This window comes from Ruditapes philippinarum, unplaced genomic scaffold (genome assembly GCF_026571515.1).
Source record: "Ruditapes philippinarum isolate M1 unplaced genomic scaffold, ASM2657151v2 ctg2418_1_1_1_1, whole genome shotgun sequence".
Lineage (NCBI taxonomy): Eukaryota > Metazoa > Mollusca > Bivalvia > Venerida > Veneridae > Ruditapes > Ruditapes philippinarum.
Genome location: NW_026864039.1, coordinates 140,216 through 162,642, shown reverse-complemented (window position 1 = coordinate 162,642; position 22,427 = coordinate 140,216). Strand labels below are relative to the sequence as shown.

At 31.3% G+C, this 22,427-nt stretch overlaps 1 protein-coding gene across 3 annotated transcripts in view; it reads right to left on the bottom strand.

The window, feature by feature from the left end:
* The window catches only part of LOC132724229 (synaptotagmin-7-like), a 210,658-nt gene that overhangs the window by 116,333 nt on the left and 71,898 nt on the right, over positions 1-22,427 (bottom strand). The window contains exon 1 of one of the 3 annotated variants that reach the window (XM_060709061.1): positions 22,199-22,374. The exons of the other annotated variants lie outside the window; for them this stretch is intronic. Coding sequence (XP_060565044.1) covers positions 22,199-22,221 — 23 coding nt within the window. The 5' untranslated portion in view covers positions 22,222-22,374. Of the gene's footprint in view, positions 1-22,198; positions 22,375-22,427 lie in introns of those variants that run through there. 3 annotated transcript variants of the gene reach the window in all.

Genomic DNA, 22,427 nt, shown 5'->3' with positions numbered 1-22,427 from the left:
CAGCAACAAGCACCTCCTGCAAGGAGCCCAGGAGGACCCTAAACATAAACAGGACAGGGCACACAAGGCAGAGCACAGACAGGATAATCACTTAAATGATACTTAAAACGAAATAACAGTCACCGACAAAGAAATTAAAGAAAACAAATAATTGATTGATTAATATTCCCACCAAGTAAAAGGGCACAAGGGAAGGGGACTCAAGATTCCAGGGAGGGGCAAAATTAAAAAGATAAAACTAGGGGCAAAAGGGAAGATACTTACCGTAGACCAGAAAACAACAAGGGGCACAAATAAAAGTGTCATCAAAACAGTATGAAACAACAAAGACACACATCTGAGGAACTCAGAGGGGTGCCACCTTGGAACCGTCAGCTTTCATGTGCAGTTAACTGTAAAAATCTTTCAATCAGCTAGGAATATCTAAAACCTGAATCCTGTGTTGTGCTTAAATTTCAATAAAATCAACATTAATTTACCCTGAAATTAAGACTTAAGTCTAATTTTCAATGATTTGTCATCAGTTGTTCTCCTTAATTGCTTTCTTGCATTATTTAATACATAGCAAAAAAGTAAAAGAAAATGTACTATATCAAGCAAAGGCATCTCCATGCACTTTTCAATCAACTAAACCAATTTCACTCCGCAAATATTTTTTTGTGAAAAATGGCCAGATTTTGTTAGAAATGTAATATTTCATGATTGAAAAGTTTCTGTATCTGTACAATCAGGCACTTTATTTAATGTCGAAACATTTAAATCACAAAGGCTTCTAAAAATGCAAGTCATTAGAACTTGACAAATAGTTTTCACAAAATGAATAAACTGCCTGGAATGAAGCCAGATTGCTCTAAAGCAGTTTCCAATGATATTCATGAATGCAAGCATTCAATCACTCAATGTGTGAACCTGCAAAACTGTTTACTGACCTTGCAAAAGTCACTTTAAAAAATTACAGTTTTACAGAAATTATTCCTTCATACATAGGAGTTTCTAGAAAGCTAATTTCATTGCTTTGCAAGACTAAATAAGTGAATAAACATTAAAAAGTGACAGGGGGAATAATTGCTGCTATGGCTTAGTTTATATAAGAAATTGGGTACATTTATTCTGGCCATTACTAAAATAGGTTTGTTCAATGAAACATTAAACATGGATAAACTAGTAGGCATAAATACAGGGACATGGTAATCAAAGTAATAGAACTGCCACAAAAATCAATCAATCACTTATATTAGTCTGGAAAACCAAAACAGTATAATATACACCAACTTCCAGACACTCACTTGTAGATACATTAAATATTCATCGTATGATAACAATGGTCTTGATTTCTTTACTTTATAACCATCTCTCAGTCTTCTTTAACTTTAAGTTTAATCTGTGGTGGTTATATTAAACAGTACAAAATAACCTTGCATTGAATTAATCACCTTATCCTTACGTTATTTAATAAAACAATGCCAAATAAACTAACAAATGTTTCACAGAAGATTAATTCTGCAGTGAACAATCCAGATAATTTGTTCTAAAATTGTTCCTTGTGCCAATCATTGCAGAATTTCTTGAAAGCAAAAGCACCTATACCATTGCAGGCTGTGGATTTTGGCTAAGTCCAAGGAAATCAAGGTGCATGTCACTTAGACCATCAACCCTTTGCAAGACTTTAATACAAGAACAGACAACAATTTGTTCAATCAAAACAACACAACAAGATTTGAAGACCAATCATTAAAGGTTAGTTATGTCTGTCTCAGAGTAGTAGTAAGCTACAATTTCACATGAATATAACAGTCTGGAATTAACTTAGTTTACAGGGTATAAAATATTTTATAGCATACAATTTGTCTGCTGCTTTATTTAATTACCATCATTGTAAAATATTGACATTGTCAGCTTATTAACACAGCTCTTCAGAGAGAACAACAAATACTAATATAGTACAAAACTACAGACAACTTAAGTTCACAATAATTATTCACAACAATTATGAATATCAAAAAGCAACAGTTTCTTCACTTTTACTTATAAACAATAAATAAACAAGGTTTGCACTTGACAGTACTTATCCATGATTGAACAGGCTCAATCAAACCAAGCATGCTACATTTTCAATTTTGCGGTTTTGGACTTTCGTTAGGGATTCTTATTTTCTCTATTTTGTATTCACAATGTATTCCTTAATGCAATTTACCAATGCTCAGAAATCGTTCACCCGAAAGTTAACTTTCACTTCTGATTACACCAATATACAAAGTAGTTCTTTGGAACTACAGTCGAACTTTGTTCGCTCGAACTCGGAGGGCCTGTGCAAATTTGTTCGAGCGATCGGTAGTTCGAGCGAACCGAGGTTGAACAATAACTACATAGAACATAGGCTTAAGGTTTTCCAGCTTATATCGGTCAAATGATAAATACGTTAATAAAACTGTTTTTTAGTACATCTGTTTGTCAAATACGTCATATTAAGAATTATTATCCTTTTAAAAACACTTTTAACGGTGCACGTTTAATCATAAGCATTTGAAAGGGTTGGTTCATGGGCGATCATTACAAATGTAACATTTTTCAATTTTATTAGGGAAATTTTTATTTTAAAAAAAATGAATCGTAAATTTTTTAAAAAAAAAATTTTTCAGCACATCTTTGTATCATTTACAAAAAAAACACATGACATTCTTTTCATAAATAGTTTAACGAAAATTTCCCACATAACCCGTTGAATTAAGCCCCCGGGTAAAATTACTTTTTTATTTACGGGCTTTTCGGGAGTTACTTTTTTTTATCGTCTAAAATTCTGCAAATAAAAAATTTGTTTTAAACAAAAAAATGGTAAAAACCTTATTTTACCAAAAACCCAAATTTTGTTTTTCAAAATCACATTTTAAAAAATTTTTCCCGACTGTAAATTTATTTAGATTTTTGTTTTTTTTGATTGCCCGAAAAGGGGGTTTACACAAATTTTTCTCCCCGGGGGCCCGGGAGACGTTCGAGAGTTCGAGCAGGGGTTTCCAGGGCCGAGAAAAACAAATTTTAAATGGGAATTTTTCCAGGGAGGGGCATGATTTCCGCAAAGGGGAGGTATTCGACGATCCGATTCGAGCGAACGGTTAACTTATTTGAAATTTTTTGAAAAAACATATTTATAAATTTCCTGAATTTTTAAAAACAGTAATTTTTTATGATTTTTTCCCAAAAACACTCAAATTACTTTAACATTAAAATCTTTTTTTCCAGAACGTGTGGTACCTTAATTTTATCACCAAAGAAAATCATTAAACCAAAATTTAATTTTTTGGGTTAAAAAAAGTGATTTTTTTAACATTTTAAAAACTTTGATTATAAAAAATTGAATTTTACATAAACATCCCCTATTTACATAACGTAGCCAAAAAAACCCTTTTGATAAACTTTTGTTTAACTTTCTCTTTTTTTTCGAAGGGGCCTTTAAAACAAAAAAGGTTTAAAATAAAGAAACACAAAATTTTACCCCTTTGTTAATAAAACCATTTAAATACATAAAAAAAAAAAATTTTACTCCAACAATAACACAAAAATTGAAAACCACAAACCATACATCTTTTAGTCCTGAACACAAGTCAACAATTGGCAACTACTAACCACTTTAACCTTTAGTCCTGAACACTAGTCAACAACTGACAACTACTAACCACTTCATCTTTTAGTCCTGAACACTAGTCAACAATTGGCAACTACTAACCACTTCATCTTTTAGTCCTGAACACTAGTCAACAATTGGCAACTACTAACCACTTCATCTTTTAGTCCTGAACACTAGTCAACAATTGGCAACTACTAACCACTTTAACCTTTAGTCCTGAACACTAGTCAACAATTGACAACTACTAACCACTTCATCTTTTAGTCCTGAACACTAGTCAACAATTGACAACTACTAACCACTTCATCTTTTAGTCATGAACACTAGTCAACAATTTGCAACTACTAACCACTTCAACTTTTAGTCCTGAACACTAGTCAACAATTGACAACTACTAACCACTTCATCTTTTAGTCCTGAACACTAGTCAACAATTGACAACTACTAACCACTTTAACCTTTAGTCCTGAACACTAGTCAACAATTAGACAACTACTAACCACTTCATCTTTAAGTCCTGAACACTAGTCAACAATTGGCAACTACTAACCACTTCATCTTTTAGTCCTGAACACTAGTCAACAATTTTGCAAACTACTAACCACTTTAACTTTTAGTCCTGAACACAAGTCAACAATTGACAACTACTAACCACTTCATCTTTTAGTCCTGAACACTAGTCACTAATTGGCAACTACTAACCACTTTAACTTTTAGTCCTGAACACCCCCCCCCCCTCGTATGTCAAACAATTGACAAACTACTAACCACTTCATCTTTTAGTCCTGAACACTAGTTCAACAATTGACAACTACTAACCACTTTCATCTTTTAGTCAAGGAACACTAGTTCAACAATTGCCAACTACTAACCACTTTCATTTTTTAGTCCTGACACTAGTCAACAATGACAACTACTAACCACTTCATCTTTAAGTCAATGAACACTAGTTCACAATTGACAACTACTAACCACTTCATCTTTAAGTCGATGAACACTAGTCAACAATTTGCAACTACTAACCACTTTTCAACTTTAGTCCTGAAACACTAGTCACAACAATTTGACAACTTACTAACCACTTCATCTTTTAGTCCTGAACCAGAGCTAGTCAACAATTGGCAACTACTAACCACTTCAACTTTTAGTCCTGAACACTAGTCAACAATTGGCAACTACTAACCACTTCAACTTTTATTCCTGAACACTAGTCACAACAATTGGCAACTACTAACCACTTCAACTAAGTCCTGAACACTAGTCAACAATTGGCAACTACTAACCACTTCAACTAAGTCCTAAATGCTAGTTAAACCCTGTTCTTCTTGTCCTTAGCTCAAACCTACTACTAGAAAAAAAAACATGTATCAATCTCAAAAATTTTTCAATTTTTATCAATATTTATTTTTATGAAATTTAGGGAGAAACTAATGAAAAGGTTTCAATTTTTTTTCTTTTTTTCTGGGAATAAATACAAAAAAAAGGGTCACCCCCACTGGGGTTTTTTTTAAAATGAAAGGACGGGGGAAAATTTTTTTTTAGATTTGTGACTTTTTATGTGGGTCTAACAAACAATGAAAAAACCCTTGTGTGAAAAAATTACTCTTTCCCTCATTTTTTTTCCCCAGTTTAAATCATTTTTTGTCCCAAAAAAAAAAAAAATAGAAAAAGCAATTTTTTTCCCAAAGAAAAAATATTTTTCAATTCTAATAAATCTTTCTTTTTTTTGTTTTTTTTCCAATTTTAAGGGTCACCATTTATCCATAAAAAATTTTCATTGTTTTCCCGGGTTTTTGCCCTCATGGAGCTCCCCAAGAATTTGAAAAATGGGGAAAAAGGGGAAAATTTAAAATTTTTCCTCGTTTTTTAACTTTTTTCTTGAAAACAAAAGCCCAAACCCTTTGGGCACAAAAAATTTTCAAAAACGTAAGTTTGGTTTGGCTAAATCAAATTTTCTTTTTTGTCAAAGCCCACAATTTACCCACGAAGACTGAAAAATTTTCAGACAAATTTGAAATTTTTAAAAAAAAAAGGAAAAACAAAAAAAAATTTAAAAAAAAAGGGGGGACTTAAAATTTTAAAAGATTCTAAAATTATCTTGAATACTAAAAAAATGCAACACCCTTTTTGTTTTAATATTGGTTATTAATAGGGTAGTTTTAAAGCTAAGGGGCAACTCAAAAATTTTCGATACCAAAATGGGAAAAGTTTTCCAACAAATACTGCAAACACCTCAAAAAGGGTTTCCACCCGGGGTTTTGTTCCGGGGTTTTGGACTTAAACCTTCTATTCCCAATTTTTCTTCAACAAATTTTTTTCCATTTCTCAACTTTAAACTTTTTTGACGAAAAATTTTGGGACATCAACCTAATTTGCCTCCCCAACCTTTCGGGAACCCCTTTTTTTTTTTTTCAAAAAATACCACAAAAGATCCTCTAAATTGTTTCACTAATTTTCCCTTCAAAAATTTGTTTTTAAATTTAAAATAAAACTACCTCTAAATTTTTGAAAATTTAGAATATTGGGAAAATATAATAAAAGAAATTTACCCAGAAGTCTTTCCAAAGTTGGAACAAAAAAGGGCCCCTTTCAAGTACACTTGCTTTTCAGACAATTTATTTTTACACCCACCTTTATACAAATAAGCATAATTGTTTTCAAGTGTTTTCTAAAATTAAGTTAAAAAATTTTTCCCACAAAAAGGGAAACGGGAACCTCAATTTTCCACAAGCCAGACCATCATGGGAACAAATTTCACATATCATTATTGATGCATTCTTTATTTGCATATATACCACACTCCTGGTATCAAGACATCATCTAAAATTGGCATAAAATCAGACAAACTTTACTTTATTCCATTTTTTCTCTGATCACTCCATGTCTTCAGTATATTATCCAAATCATTATCTACACTATTATTTACATAAAAGAAAAAAAAATTCAATCTCATTTCACCTTGTCTATTATATGTCCTTCACAAAATCTTGTTGTTTTTGCCATTTTGTTTTACAGCAATAAATAGATTCAATATTTCTTAAATTTTCTAGAACAGAAATATGTTTTGTCAGAAATGTATGTTGAATTACTGAAGTTAAAATCAATGTGTGGTGCCAAATATGTCCTTATTCAAGAATAAACCTGTCACAAATAATTTCATGTATCAAAATATTAACTTTACATAGGAGAATATAATAGACTTTAGATTAATTCTGCATGAAGACAGAGTCACAAATTTGCATATATATGATTAAATATAACAGTCTATTAAAAACAGAGATAGAAAATATTAGGTATGTATTAAATATTTGAATAAAAATTGTTTCTTGTAAAAAAGATATTTTATTAATCAAACCTACAATTATAATAGAAATCTGAGGCATTAATTTTGGTTAAATAAAAAAAGAACATTTATCATTATTATTATAATTAAAGTAATATGATACCATTTTGACATTAAAAAACTGAGACTTTGTTAAAAAAAATTTTTTTTTTAATTTTTCAACAAAATTTTTATTCAAAAGAAATACAATATAAGCAAAATGAATCAGTTATTAACAATTTTAATGCAAAAAAATTAAGTTCCAATTAAAATAAAATTAATATTCCATCAAATCCTTTTAAATCAAACATCCATTAAAACAGATCCTGGTTAATATCCACATATTAAGTGTTATTATTTAATTAGTCTAGAAGAGTTCACTAAAGTCAATAGACTTTCAGCTATTCATTAATATTCAATTCTGTTTAACTTAGAACATTTCAGCTGTTGCTTGAATAGATAGAAATGTTCATTAATTTGTCACTTGAAAATGTCAAACATTAATATTTTCAACATAAAACTACAAAATATACATTTATATAAATATATATTATATTATTCATAAAATTTAATCCATAGAAAGTTTTGTCAGATTATAAATCAGAAAAAATAACTTATATAAATGTCATTAAATTAATCTCCTAAGAATAAAATTGATTTCCCATGAAATTCAATTTTATATTAAAATTTTAAAATGATAAATAGTTAAAACCTTCTTACAGGCATTTCTGTTATCAATTTATCAAAATATTATAAAAACTTTAAAAAAATTTCTTTTTTGCCATCGTTTATATCTCATACCAGAAATGATATCTAACACAAATCTTTTGCAGTATGATAATAATGATGTTGACTAAACGGTTGCTGTTTCTATAGCAACAATAAATCCAGCCTCTTGTCATGTTAACATTGTCCAGAAATGTCAAAGGTCTCGCTTCTTGACACGAGGCATAATATATTTGTTGTTATATATCCATTACCAAACTCTACTACACTCACATCTTAATATTCTAATACATTCTGTGTTACCCTAGCAATAAGTTGCTATAAATCCAAATAAATCCATCTGCTTGTTGTAATATTTGATAGTTAGCATTGTAATGTCCTATATGTACAACCTTTATTGAACTCTAAGTGTAATATTCTAGCTTACGATTCCCAATTATTCTGCACTTTTTATGTAAGACCACGCCAGCATTATTTGAGTTGCAATGGAGTGGCGTTGCATGCACAATTTTACGCCTAAATCAATTGCGATGCCTCGTATGTCGCATTAACTGATTAATGATAAATTTCTCAGAAAGAACGTTCAATCAAAGGGAGAATTCAATCAAAAATCTGTTACAATGACTGCTTTTTGTCTCCAGTCATTATGTTCCAGGGAAACATTCACCTAACAATATTACTTGTTTGATACAATTAGGCAATAAATAAGTGCAATTTATCATAGAGATATGTTACCTACATGTTAGACTTGTCCAAGAATTTACCATCTGGACCTTTAAAGGTCATTCTGTTGAATCCTTAGACAAGATTTCCTGTTTGTGATTTCAAAGGAAGAATACATTTTGACAAAAAAATAAGACTTTATCAAACCAATAATAAAACGATAATCTGGCAGGAATGATAAAAGTTTGTCAAGGAATCAATAGCAACACTCAAAAGTACAGCTAAATTGGCAAAACAATGACTTCAAAATGGCATAAAATGATAAAAAGTTGTATAAAATTACCTTATCATGACAAACCCAAACTTAAAGAGGCAATACTAAAGCCATATTATAAACATGTCTGCAACCTTCCAGGACAATAAGACAATTGAAGGAAAAAATGCAAAAACTACAGACTGCTTCTTACAAATTCACTTTGTGAAGCTGAACTTAGTTACAATTGACTCAGTAAAGTAAATGCATGTACATTAATTCCAAATAAGGAGTTCAGTATCAGGTAATGACTATAGACTGCATGTTACATGTAATTAAATCAATAAAAGTTGACAGTACATCACATTAGCACAATCTTTCTCCTGCTACAATTTAATTAGCAACATCTGTTACTAAGACAATGTGTTCAACAAAATCTTCTTATAAATGGCTTTCAAATAATGACACAGCTTTCAAATTTTGTAAAAAAATCCATTTTGTATGAAATTAGAAAAAACTCAATCTAACATCAAACCCATTAAAATCCAATTATACCTGTCAATTAAAAAGTAAATTGATTTTAAAAAGGAACATATTTCATATAGTTATAATCAAAAGCATAAATATTGTAAATGGGCCTACACTTTCAAAGTGACAACATTCAGGAACAATTTACTAAGAAATGAATTAAGTTTAACCACATTTAGGTAACTGTTAGAAAATAAAGGGACTCTACTGGTTTTCTGACATGACAGGACAGAAATTATTTTATCTGAGATTTGTGTACCATTAATTTTGATGTTTGGACCAAAAACTTGTGTGCAAATTTTCAGATCATTCCTTCACCCAGCTTTTCCAAAATGATAATTTTTATTATGCAAAATTACCTTAAAATGAAAAGCATAACAGTACTAAGAGCCACAATCAAAATTGAATAAATTCAATTTAAATCCAAGTCAATTTCTTTCATTTCCTTTGCAGATTTTTCCATTTTTAAGTGCGCTGGTTCTCTTGATCTGCGTAAAAATTAAAAATATTATGTTCACCCAAGGGAAGTTTCTTTAAAGGAAAAGCCTCCCACTCCACCATATGTCATTTTTCTCTCTAAATATTAGGCAACTTTTTTAATCAAAGAAGGTTCAGTAACCTCTGAAGCTCCAGTTAGTAATATTCCAGATTTTCCTATTACAACAAATACAATCAATGGGATTCTCTTGTAATCTATTATTCTATTAAACTCCCATTGTTCATAATTAACATGTACATCTTTGTGAATAAGAATGTAATTTTTGTGTAGGCTTCAACTAAGAAGGGTGATTTCATTTATTCAAGGTCATTAATCATGATTATTTCAGGCAAATTATTTTGCTATACTGGAATGTACTGTTTAGGTTATTGGTGTTCCAGAAGAAGCACTTTATGCCTCTGCAGAAATGAGCAGGACTGTTGTTGTAGTAGGGGCAAATCTACTTACACAAAACATATTTTTGTTGCAACATCCAGATTCTGCAAAAGATATAAACTATCCAGAGCTTTAGGCATGAAAGAAGACTGGATAAAAGTGAGCACAAGGGAAAGCTAGCTGCATGTATATATTGTAAAACTAGAAATGTGTCATCATGCCACGGATGCCCCTGCATGCAGCCAAAATTTCTGATGTTATTATATTTAGTTCCAAATTTGTTTGCACAAATTATTTTTTTCATTTTAAGTTCAAAGCCCTTAAAACTTTTCAATGTTAACACAAACCATTTTCATACAATGTTCAAAGCACTGAAATTATTCAGTCTTAACCTTTTGAAAATAGCATATTTCATATTTGTAGCCAAAATAATGGCTACATACATTTCCACAAAAGTATGAGTGCTGAAACTGAAAGTTCAAAATTTTTTCCAATATTCAAGAAAGATAAGTTTGTCCAAAATCATTGAACCACGACCAAATTCAAACTTAAACTGCCTATTCCTAAGATGTATCTATATTATTTTCAAAGTGAAAGGGACATAACTCTGCCAAAAAAATCATCGAACCATGAGCAAATTCCAACTTGACCTGCCCATTCCTTTGACATATCTATATGTCAAATTTGAGTTGAATATGTAACACTGTTGGGTAGATAATGAACAGAAACTGTAAATTTCATATTTTTTTCAAAGTGAAAAGGGCATTACTCTGCCAAAAATTATTGAACCATGACCAAATTCGAACTTGACCTTGGCATTCCAAAAAAATATCCATATGTCAAATTTGAGTTGAATGTGTTGTACTGTTGGGGAGATAATAAACAGAAACTGAAAATTTCATATTATTTTCAAAGTAAAAGGAGCATAACTCTGCCAAAAATCATCGAACCATGACCAAATTCAAACTTGACCAGTATTTTCTCATGACATATCCATATGTCAAATTTGAGTTGAATGTGTTGTACCGTTGGGGAGATAATGAACGGAAACTGAAAATTTCATATTATTTTCAAAGTAAAAGGGGCATAACTCTGCCAAAAATCATCGAAGCATGACCAAATTCGAACTTGACCTGTATTTTCTCATGACATATCCATATGTCAAATTTGAGTTGAATGTGTTGTACGGTTGGGGAGATAATGAACGGAAACTGAAAATTTCATATTATTTTCAAAGAAAAAGGGGCATAACTCTGCCAAAAATCGTTGAACCATGACCAAATTCGAACTTGACCTGTATTTTCTCATGACATATCCATATGTCAAATTTGAGTTGAATGTGTTGTACGGTTGGGGAGATAATGAACGGAAACTGAAAATTTCATATTATTTTCAAAGTAAAAGGGGCATAACTCTGCCAAAAATCATCGAACCGTGACCAAATTCGAACTTGACCTGTATTTTCTCATGACATATTCATATGTCAAATTTGAGTTGAATATGTGCAACCGTTACTAAGATAATGAACGGAAACTGATGATGACGGAATGACAGAATGACGGAATGACGGAAGGACGGAATGACGGAAGGACGGAAGGACGGAAGGACGGAACAGGGTAACACTATATGCCCCGGCCATTACATGGCGGGGGCATAAAAAGGATGTCTCTTGGGTGATTTGAATGTACGGGTTATGTGGTAAAACATTCATGCACAATGCAATTATATATCAATCATTTGGAATATCCATGCACTGGGTTTTCTTTAGGCACTTGGAGGATGGAACCATTAAAGGGTTTTACCATCTTGACATACTGCGACTGAAGGGCAGGCTTTTTACTGGGGGTTTGATGTTTGGCAAGACAAAAAGTCAAAGTTCTTGTTCTTTCAAAAGGGGAATGGTTACAATAGACTGGTGCATTAATGTACTGGTATTTTGTCAGTGTGGCCTTGTGCAAAGTGCAGTCTATGTGCTGACATTACAAAATCACAACAATTGATATGTTTGTGACAGTCACAACCATTGTTTTTAATTAACTTGAGATAAAGTCATTCTCTAACAGATACTCCATGACTTTATATAACACAAAAAAATAAAATAATAAACAAAATAGAATTGCTCTTTACAGTACTGTCACTTTTGACAGCCAATTTACAAAATTGTATAACAGAATCCCTCTACTTCATCTTATAATGAAAACTGTCAATATACCACTACAATTCTATACTGATGTGCATTTAATATATTAATTTGAATACATCCAATTTTCCTTATATCACAGAAACATGGAACTAAATCATATGCATACCTTAAAGTTTATATTCAATTATATTATGTTCTTTTCCTGTAATACTTTATGGTTTTCAGATGTTACAAACATTTTAGATAATCAGATTAATAAAGGTGCTGTTAAAAACTGCTGTAACTGCATTTTACAATTTACTGAGTAATATTATAATGTTTTCAACTACACAAGAATCATAACTGTACATTGGGAAATATATTAAAATGTACAACTTGTTCAGATCATGATTAATTCTTTTACCAATTCACTAAATCTGACTACATTGTCTGAGAAAGCATCTACAGAACATTCATGCAGCCATATTCACATACTGTTGTGTACATAATGTATACACATCAACAGTATAAGGTCTATGGTTAGTAATATAGGATGCAGATTATCTAATTTAAAGGGGCTCTACTGAGGTTTTTTGACATAACCGGACACAATTTTTTCCCTTCAAAATTTGTGTACCATTTGATGAAGGTTGAAAACAGTAATTTGTTTGCAAATTTTCAGATCATTCCCTCATTCTGTTTTCCCAAGATGATCAGTTTTATTGTGAAAATGACACAAACATATATTGAGAAGTATTGCAACTCTTTTCACTCAAATTGGGTTAGGAATTGATTGTCAATTTAATGCTGATCATACTTATTTATTATCCTTTGCAGAGTGCTTTACTTGATCTATGTAAGAATTTCAACTTTTATGCTTCTTGAATATTTAACCTCAGTGAAGCTCCTTTAATAATATATCTTTCTTATTTACTGATTAACCAATCTAATGTATTTAAGTTTTATTTGTTTGTCTGTTTTGGGTTTTACGTCCCATCGACACAGTATAGGTCATATCGCTACGTTCCAGCTTTACTGGTGGAGGAAGACCTCAGGTGCCCTTTCGTGCATTATTTCAGGCACGAACGGGCACCTGAGTAGAACCACCGACGTTCCGTAAGCTACTTGGATAGCTTCCTAACATGAAAGAATCCATAGTCCCCATGGGGATTCAAACCCACAGCGGTGAGGGGCAAGTGGATGTATTTAAGTAACACTTTATCTGTGTAATTGCTTTGTGAGGAATACTATTTTCTCAGATCAGAATATCTAAGTTTCTAATTGGTACAAAACATGAAAGGAATTTGTTCAAAAACTGGATTGGTATTGGTACAAAACTGAATAGCATTGGCACAAAAACTGAATAGTTTTGGCACAAGAACTTAACAGTATTGGCACAAAACCTGAATGTTATTGGTACAAAAACTGAACAGTATTGGCACAAAACCTGAATGTTATTGGTACAAGAACTGAACAGTATTGGCACAAAACCTGAATGTTATTGGTACAAAAACTGAACAGTATTGGCACAAAACCTGAAAGTTATTGGTACAAAAACTGAACAGTATTGGCACAAAACCTGAATGGTCATTTCATTAAAGATCTTGTGACTTTTGTGTCTGAGCATTTAATGACATCTAAAGTACACACACTTGAGAACTTAATTGATGTCTTGCCAGAGAAAAATTGTCATCATCTATTTCATAAGTTACCCATTGATGAATCAATGAAGAACTTTATTTCACATAATAAAATATCATCCTTTGATGACTGCAGTCAATAAACATTGAGTAACATTCACAATAAAAAGGAAGTATGCTACATTAGCTAGTTGTTGTCCATCAACTAAAATGATTGTTAATGATGAAAACAGTAATGATATATATATATCTATCTCATGTAATTCTATATCTTACTATTGTTTTTTTTCTTCACATTTTATTTTATTCTCTTAAGTGCACCTTACTCTACAATTGCACAGAAATGAAAATAAAATAAATGAATTGGGAGAGGAGAATTTCCCCCAATAATGCACATGGTGATTAGATTGCTCCTTTAATGCAGTATTCTCAGTAGACAATTTGGGAAAGTATTGAGAAAATGAAGTACTTGGCTGGCAGTTTAAACGTTACTTAAGTTAACTTTGTGATGAAACCTTGTAGCTTATTTAAACTACTCTCTCAAGTCTGCTCCCTCTAACTCAACTGGTACTGGTGTCAAATGAGGAAGCTCATTAATGACCCCAGATACTATGACTTAGAGTTCTCTGAATCTCTGAATCACAACCACTAGCCCTACAGAAAATCAAACTGGGATCCTGGTGGGATGATCAAATTCCAGTGGGATATCATCATTTAAGCGGGATGTAAATTAATCCCGGTGGGATAATGGTACCGGAATCCTGCTGACTGGAATCCCAGTGAAATGGCATATCAATCCCATTTAGATTTCCCAGTGGGATCCCATCCTTATCAAGTAGATCAACACCAGAAAGTTGATGAGCTTCTTGGGAATCACACAGGGTTCATGAATTGTCCCTCCTAAGGAAATCATTTGATTATTCTGGTTCTAAAATATGTACAATGTCCAAGAATCTCTGTCATAGTTGATAATGTCCGAAATTTTGATTATCCGGAAATAGGTGCATTTGCAAAATATTCATTGGAAATGTCTTTTATCCAAGGAGATAAGAAAATTATGCATAATATACACTTTAAAACCATAATTATATTATTAACTTTAATGATTTTTTTTGCTAAAAAAAATTGATAACAATTGTACAGATAATGTTTAGGTGTGAAACACTAAAAGTACGAAGTGAACTGGGTAATAATATCACTCATGTTGTTATACTTGGTTTTTATCGTATATCACTTATCAATATGGAAGCATGTGCACTATTGTTTTTGTTTACCTTTAAATTTGCTGATTTTTGAAGAAATTTTCAATGTTAATTTGGGAATTTATCAGTCAAGAATTGGGAAATTGTCTATTTTCTGTTGGAAACGGCGCTGCTATCAAGTATTAGTCATATAATGAAAAAAATGCTGATATTTTATGCTGACTACTTGCCAGACAAATTGTGTCAATGATAAAATTCTGTCATTTGAATTTTCTGTGGCGGTTGCTTTCACTTGGATAGGCAAAGTTAGTCACATGGAACTTCTTCATCCAAATCAACTAGGTGGCCAATCTTTTTCTTCCAGATTCGAGCAGTCAGCTTTGAAATTTAGCTAGGCTTTGACAATCACTTAAACTGTTAAATAATATGACAGGTGATACTGGTCAGAAACCCAGGATGCAATCATCAAGAGTAAATTAATTTAAGCTGACAAAAGCTTTCTCAACAATCTTACATAAATAGGTAGAAAGAGATGTTGATCCCCAAATCAGTTTTTCAGTTTAGTCTTTAAACAGAATTTAGTTTGTGTATCTGTGCTTTACTTGGACATGTATCCCACTGGGATAGTGTTGGGATCCCACTGGGAAATTTGGTTGGGACCCCACTGGGATAGTGTTGGGATCCCACTGGGATAGTTCTGGGATCCCAATGGAATGAGGGTTTGATCCCACTGGGATATTTTGTTGGGATCCCACTGGGATAAATCCCGACCAATTTTCCCAGTGGATCCAAGTGGGATCCCAATTAAAATTCCACTGGGATCCCACCCTCATCCCAGTGGGATTCCCAGTCAATTTTTCCGTAGGGTCAGGCTAACACTTCTCTTGGCATCACATACTTTGTACTTTTATTATAAGTAACATATATCTAAACAACTCAGCCAACAACATCCTCAACATAGCCTTTTGGAAAAACCATTCAAGTTGCGTGTTTATGTTTACTGTTGAATATGAATCTTCTTATGGTATTTTCTTGAGATTATTTACGAACATTATTTTGTCTTGAGTATATAACATTATGATAAAGACAACTATATACAAGATGTCTCTCTAGTAAAGTGCTAGCACTCGTATATTCTGGGCATTATTGTGGCTAGTTTTCACCACAAACATGTAGCTGTCTCTAGAGAGATCTGTGATGATTATGAATAATGTCTCTTACACCATGGTCAATACCTTCATCAACTCCTATATAATATGAGCCGCATCACGACAAAACCAAAATAATTGGTTTGCGACCAGCATGGATCCAGACCAGCCTGCGCGGCATCATCAGGATCCATGCTGTTCGCTATCAGTTTCTCTACTTGTAATATAGTTGGTAAGCGAATAGCATGGATCCTGATCAGACTGCGCGGATGCGCAGGCTGGTCTGGATCCATGCTGGTCGCAAAAAACCCATTGCGTTAGTTTTGTCGTGATGCGACTCATATAAACTATGTCTATATGTACACAAATGTCACTTAGAGAGAGTGGTAAAAATATAATAATGTCCACATATTAGATGATTCATTCAGAATTCTTGGCTATAATAAATACATTACCATAATAGAAAATCCTATAAAAATAGACTTAAAACACATTTTACATCAATTTATAAAAAACAATGTTGATAATGAAATTTTGCCAGAGTTTTAATTATATAATAACATGGTTTTCGCCTGAAATATTTCTAAAAATTACAGGAATTTTCTAGGATTGGTGCTAAATTTTTCGCTATGTATACGAAAAATATAAAACCAATATTTTAATCCAAGAAAATAAACAAAATCAAAATAAAATGATAATATTTTCAAAACAAATAAAATATCAATAAATCAATATAATCAAATATAATATTCTAATGACAGGATTGCCTATCTTGTAGGTGAATTATAAGCACAGGTAATCCATCTATTACTGGCAGGACAGGGTTAGATTCATACCTCTTTATATTATACTTGTCACAAAAACTTTGAAAATATTAAATGTTCAAATGTTCAATGCTGCTTTATTTGTAAAATATACAATTCAAAGACAAGTAGGGAAAATATGGAAGTTTTATACTCATTTTGTTTAAATGTGAACTAGTATTGTTCCCGCTAAATGCTACTATATATAGTATGCAAGTTATTATGAAATGATGTTAAAACCACAGTAAAAATACAATCAAAGACTATAAAACAGCTGTTTTGAAATCTTAACAAATCAGAGAATCTCATAGGACCATTGTTTACAATTAAATACACATTATACTTGTTTGGAAACAAAGAAATAGCGTAAAGGTAATTTCTAAATTTCAGACAAAAGCTTCAATTATTCAGGCATTATAATTGTACTTATAATACTGCACGTTTGTAACGTCGCTTTTCATTGGATAACCGTGACGTTTATATAGTTTTATATACACGGCTGCTGTCGATTAATGAAAAAATCTTACTTTTTTCTCTAAAATATATTGGTTGCTGTATTATAAATTCGTTATAAAGATTGTTGACAGGTTTTATGGCCGTATATAAACGGCTGTTTGAAATATAACCCTCGCCTAGCGGCTCGGGTTATATTTACAAATAGCCGTTTATATAGGGCCATATAACCTGTCAACAATCTTTATAACTAATAATATAAAAGCCATTATTGGTGCCATAAATTACCGGTCTTACATAAACTCCTACACTAGTTGTTCATTAAATTTTACTTTTAGCATTTTGTATTCTAATTCCCATTTGAACTTTATGTTCAATTAAGCAAGTTTCCTGTATTTGTTCCCATCTAAAGTATAAAGTCAGCATATTCTGATCTGATATTTCTCATTCTACCATAGAGTTATTAAACTGCTTCTTAATTTCTTAGTTAATTTACAAATCAACATTTCACAGAGGAATTGGTTAATTTTTGATGAGTTTTTACAGTGGTAGTGCCAATTAAGAACTTGTGAGTTTTGGCAAATCAATAGTAAAAGCCAGGACAAATCCAGCCCATAGAGATTACCACCTAAATATATGTTTCCTTAGCTAGACGTCCTACACACTTCACCCACCAACAAACCAACAAAATTTATGTCCAATTATTAGAGTGCAACGACTATTACTAAAACATTGTGCTCTTGTTCCATTTAGAGTCTCGGAGAGGAACGAGAAAATCAAATTGCCTGTTATGGTCGCAGACATAGCACAATGTTATATAGGCAAACTGAATATAGCTGAATATTTCGCAATCTGTAGTGTCCAAATTCCACTTATGATGGAAATCATATTCTATTGCTTAACTTATGGAAAGCAATTTGTGATTTTTTTCTTGTCATACATGAAAAGTCGTAATGTATAGCAACAAAGAAACGGTGCAAATATCAGGAAAGAATCTGTCTACCAGGCTAAATCATGAATAAACATTACAGATTGTCTGTTATACAATAAGCATATAATTGGACAAAATATAAAAAAATTGTCAGACCAACTTCTTGAACATTTTGTTTATTGATTGCAATGAAAATGCACAGTCACAGTCTTTTTTCTTTAAAGAATAAAATTTTATTTACGAGTATTTCGTGTTTTCTCGTCTATGACAAATATTGCAATTTCAAGGCAGGAGACAAGAATATGTGAGTTTTAAGGCAAATCTTAAGATTTCTCTCCATGTTTTTTGTTAATTTAGTTGATTTGGTCTCATAAAACCCATTGAAATCAGCTCTATTCAAATATAAATAGTCTCCCTGAGACTTAATATCATGGTTTGCAGTCACACCAAATGTTGGCAAAAATAAACATCATTCCCAAATGAAAGAATATTCAATTCTAAAAGCATTTCAATCATACAAGAGATATGGGGTATCTTCTTTGTCTTTGTTAAACAGATAAATAAGGATATGAACAATAATCTGTCTGATGAAGAAACTTTCTAAAATATGGATATTACAATAGAGAGCTTTTATTAACTTTGCTTTACTCATCAAAGATATTTTTCTATTTTGGTTGAACATTAAGACACATAATGACATGGGAACTGTAACTGCAGTTAAAAGTAACCCCAAAATACCCTTCCATGCTTTACTCAAAGTACGGGCGGGCATGATCGGGAGACAAAACTAAAAATACACCCAAAAATACTGCAGGAATACCTTGGAAAGGGGAAGCAAAAATACCCCCATTTATAATTTTAAGTAATAAAAAATTTACCAGGGAAGAAGAAAAAAATGCCCTTCCATTTTTACTTAAATTACAGACGGCACCCCTATTGGGGGAAGACATCCAAAGTCCCCCCAATTACTTAAAGTACAGGAGGCATCTCCCCGGGAGGAAGACCCAAAAAGCCCCCATTTATTTAAAGTAAGGAGGCATCTCCCCAGGAAACTCCAAAGTCCCCCCATTATTAATTCAAGTAGTATGCAGCTAGAAAAGATAATTATAGAACAGAATATTTTTTTTCGAATATAAACATTTTTGAAGGGTTGTTTTATTTCGGGTTTAAAAAATTACCTTGAATTTATGTAAATTGACTTCCCCTATGAGACAGATTTAATAAATCAGTTTCTGCTTTGATTTTTTATCCATGATAACATCTATAGCATTTGGACACAATATTGAAAACTAACTATAAATTTTATTTTAAGTTAAAAATTCCAGGGTTCCCAAAAAGAAAAAACAAAACTTTTATGTTAAACAAAACACTCAACTTATGCAAAACAAAAAATAGACAACTGTAAATATAACAATATATTTTTATTTTTCTATCATTTTGGTTTATTTTTTGGGGTTGCATTTTTTATTGATATTTTTTATCTTTTCCCCAAAAAACTACAACTTCTCAAAAAAAATCATTTGAAGAAAAATGGAGATGATGTATCTAAAACATAATTATAACAATCAATTTTTTGTATAAAAAAATTGAATCGGGTCCATTTTCGGGTCCCAAACCATTATAACTTCCTGTACCATTCTTCAATTTATTTTTAAAAAGGAAAAGTTAAAATTTTATACAATTTATTTTTTATTACTTTTATAAAATTTTCCCAAATATTAAATTTTTGAATTTTTAAAATATAAGGGTACCAATCCCACTATGACCCCCATTATTTCCCCCTCACTTAAGTATTTTCAGATCATACCCTCAGCGGGCTCGCAAACCACATTGTTTTGTTACGGGTACCTGCTACATGGCGTCAGAAACCTAGCAAAATTTGTTTATACAAAATATTCATTTTTTTTTCACCACTTTAAATATTAATTTTTTCTCCTTCACAATTCTTCCATCACTTATCCCCATCACAAAATTCAAAAAATTTCATCTATAGTACTAAAGTATGGCAACCTTACAAAGTTGGCTACCCCTTTTAAATCCAAATTAAATAAAATTCAAAATTTATACAAAATAAAGTAATAAAATTTTTACTGTATTAAAAAATAACTGTACTGACAGTGCCCATTTAAAGCTAGAATCTGAGTTAAAGTTTTCCACTCAAGGCTTGAAAAGTTGTACGGGTTTTCATTTTATGTTTTTCAATATAAATAAAAAAACTTTCCCAAAAGCCCCATACCATATTGTCGTAATATAATTAAAAAAATGGGGTTGCAGGAAAGCAGGGTTTATCTATTACATTAATTTGGGGGAAAAATTAATCATATCTACAGCCCTGCAAGCAACAGTTATAAGCTCTTTTTTTAACAACAATCAATCTATTAAGTAAATTTTTCCGCAATAAAATCCATTTTTTTGTGGTCAAGAAATAAATCGTTTTAATGGAAAATAATTATTTAAAATATCAGAGGGGGTTTTTATTTTCCAAAAATTTATATATCCCTGAAAAGTATTAAAAAAATAATGGGGAAAAAAGAAAAAGATTACTTTTTAACAAATGATTCAAATACTTTTTAAAAAATATAAGTTTTATATAAAAAACAAAACAAAAAACATTTTGTTAGTAATTAAAAAGATTTAATTTTTAAACAAAAATTTTAAAATATCAACAGCACAGAAGCTTTAAATTTTTATCAAAAATTTTAATTTTTATAAGTGGGGAGTTTCAAATTTTTTTTTATTAATAATATACATTATTTGCTTAACTAATTTTTCAATTTATTGAATGTCAATTCTTAACATACAGCAGGGAAAACTTTATAATACTCACAGACCAATTGCAATAACTTTTTAGCTTCTTTATTTTGTATCATTAACCTATCAACTGTTGTTAATTATCATTAAAAATGACTATCCCAGCATCTCTGAAACTTTGTCTTAACTCGCTCTAAATATTCAACTAATTTAAATGAGTGTATCAAAAATTCTATAGCAGTATTTTATTTCATATTCATGCATTCATTGATAATTTCTTTATTATCTAGACTATATAAGGTATTCTATATAAGGTATTAAGACAGCTTCTTCTCTCATCCACATTAAATTCTGATGGCAACAATTTTACTACACATAGTAAACTTTCAAGAAACTTGCTTTCAGAACAAAACATATTAAAAGTTTTAACTATAGCCTTGCTTCAGTCAAAACAGAACTATGATACTATGACACTCCTAGTGAGAATTTTATAATAATAATTACATTAATAATACATTCCATACAAGGGTATGCCATTCATGAGCTGACATTAAAATGATTAAATGATTAACAGAGCAATTAATGATAATGGATGCAATAATTAATGCCAACTTGGTCCATCCATGATGTTATCAAATTGATTATAATGTAAATAAGTTGATGAATTCTGTAGATCATGAAAAATTCAGTCACCACATATTCATACCAACGTTTTTTTTCAATCTTTTTTTTCTCTTGTAAATTAAAAAAAATATTTCTTCATAAGGAATTCTAATGCTCCCATAGCCTAAATTATTTAACAACAAGAATTTAGAATGTTTTGTGATGTAAACAGATTACGAAACTGTTAACATGGTAACCAGTTAGCTACCTTATATAATAACAATGTCCTTTAATACTTCAGAGACATGCTTATTACATCGTCTGTTTTCTATACACGAAAACCACTAAATGACTTCTTAATCTAGAAAAAAAGATATTTTTTCTCTCCATGCTATATTCACCACAGATCAATACCCTTAAGCTGGTTTATCATTCTATAACAAAGCTGGTTTTATCTCTATCATTGTCTTTATATCACACCAACAATCTTCTTTAACACAACCTAATCAATCGTAACATGAAAATAAACGTACAACATTTAAATCACGAACACTCACCTTTTTCTCAAGAATTTATCCATACCTTATAAGGTACACTATTGAAGGTGAAGTTTTCTGCCTTACTAACACTATTGGAGATAATAACGGGAATATTTTGTTATACTGTTTGGGATATCCTGTAAAATCCCTGAATAGATCAATACATAGAAACAGTGCTACATTTGCAGCATGTTGTTTCTCTATAGCAAACACTATCACTTCTCCCTTATACCCTAAAACCATATCT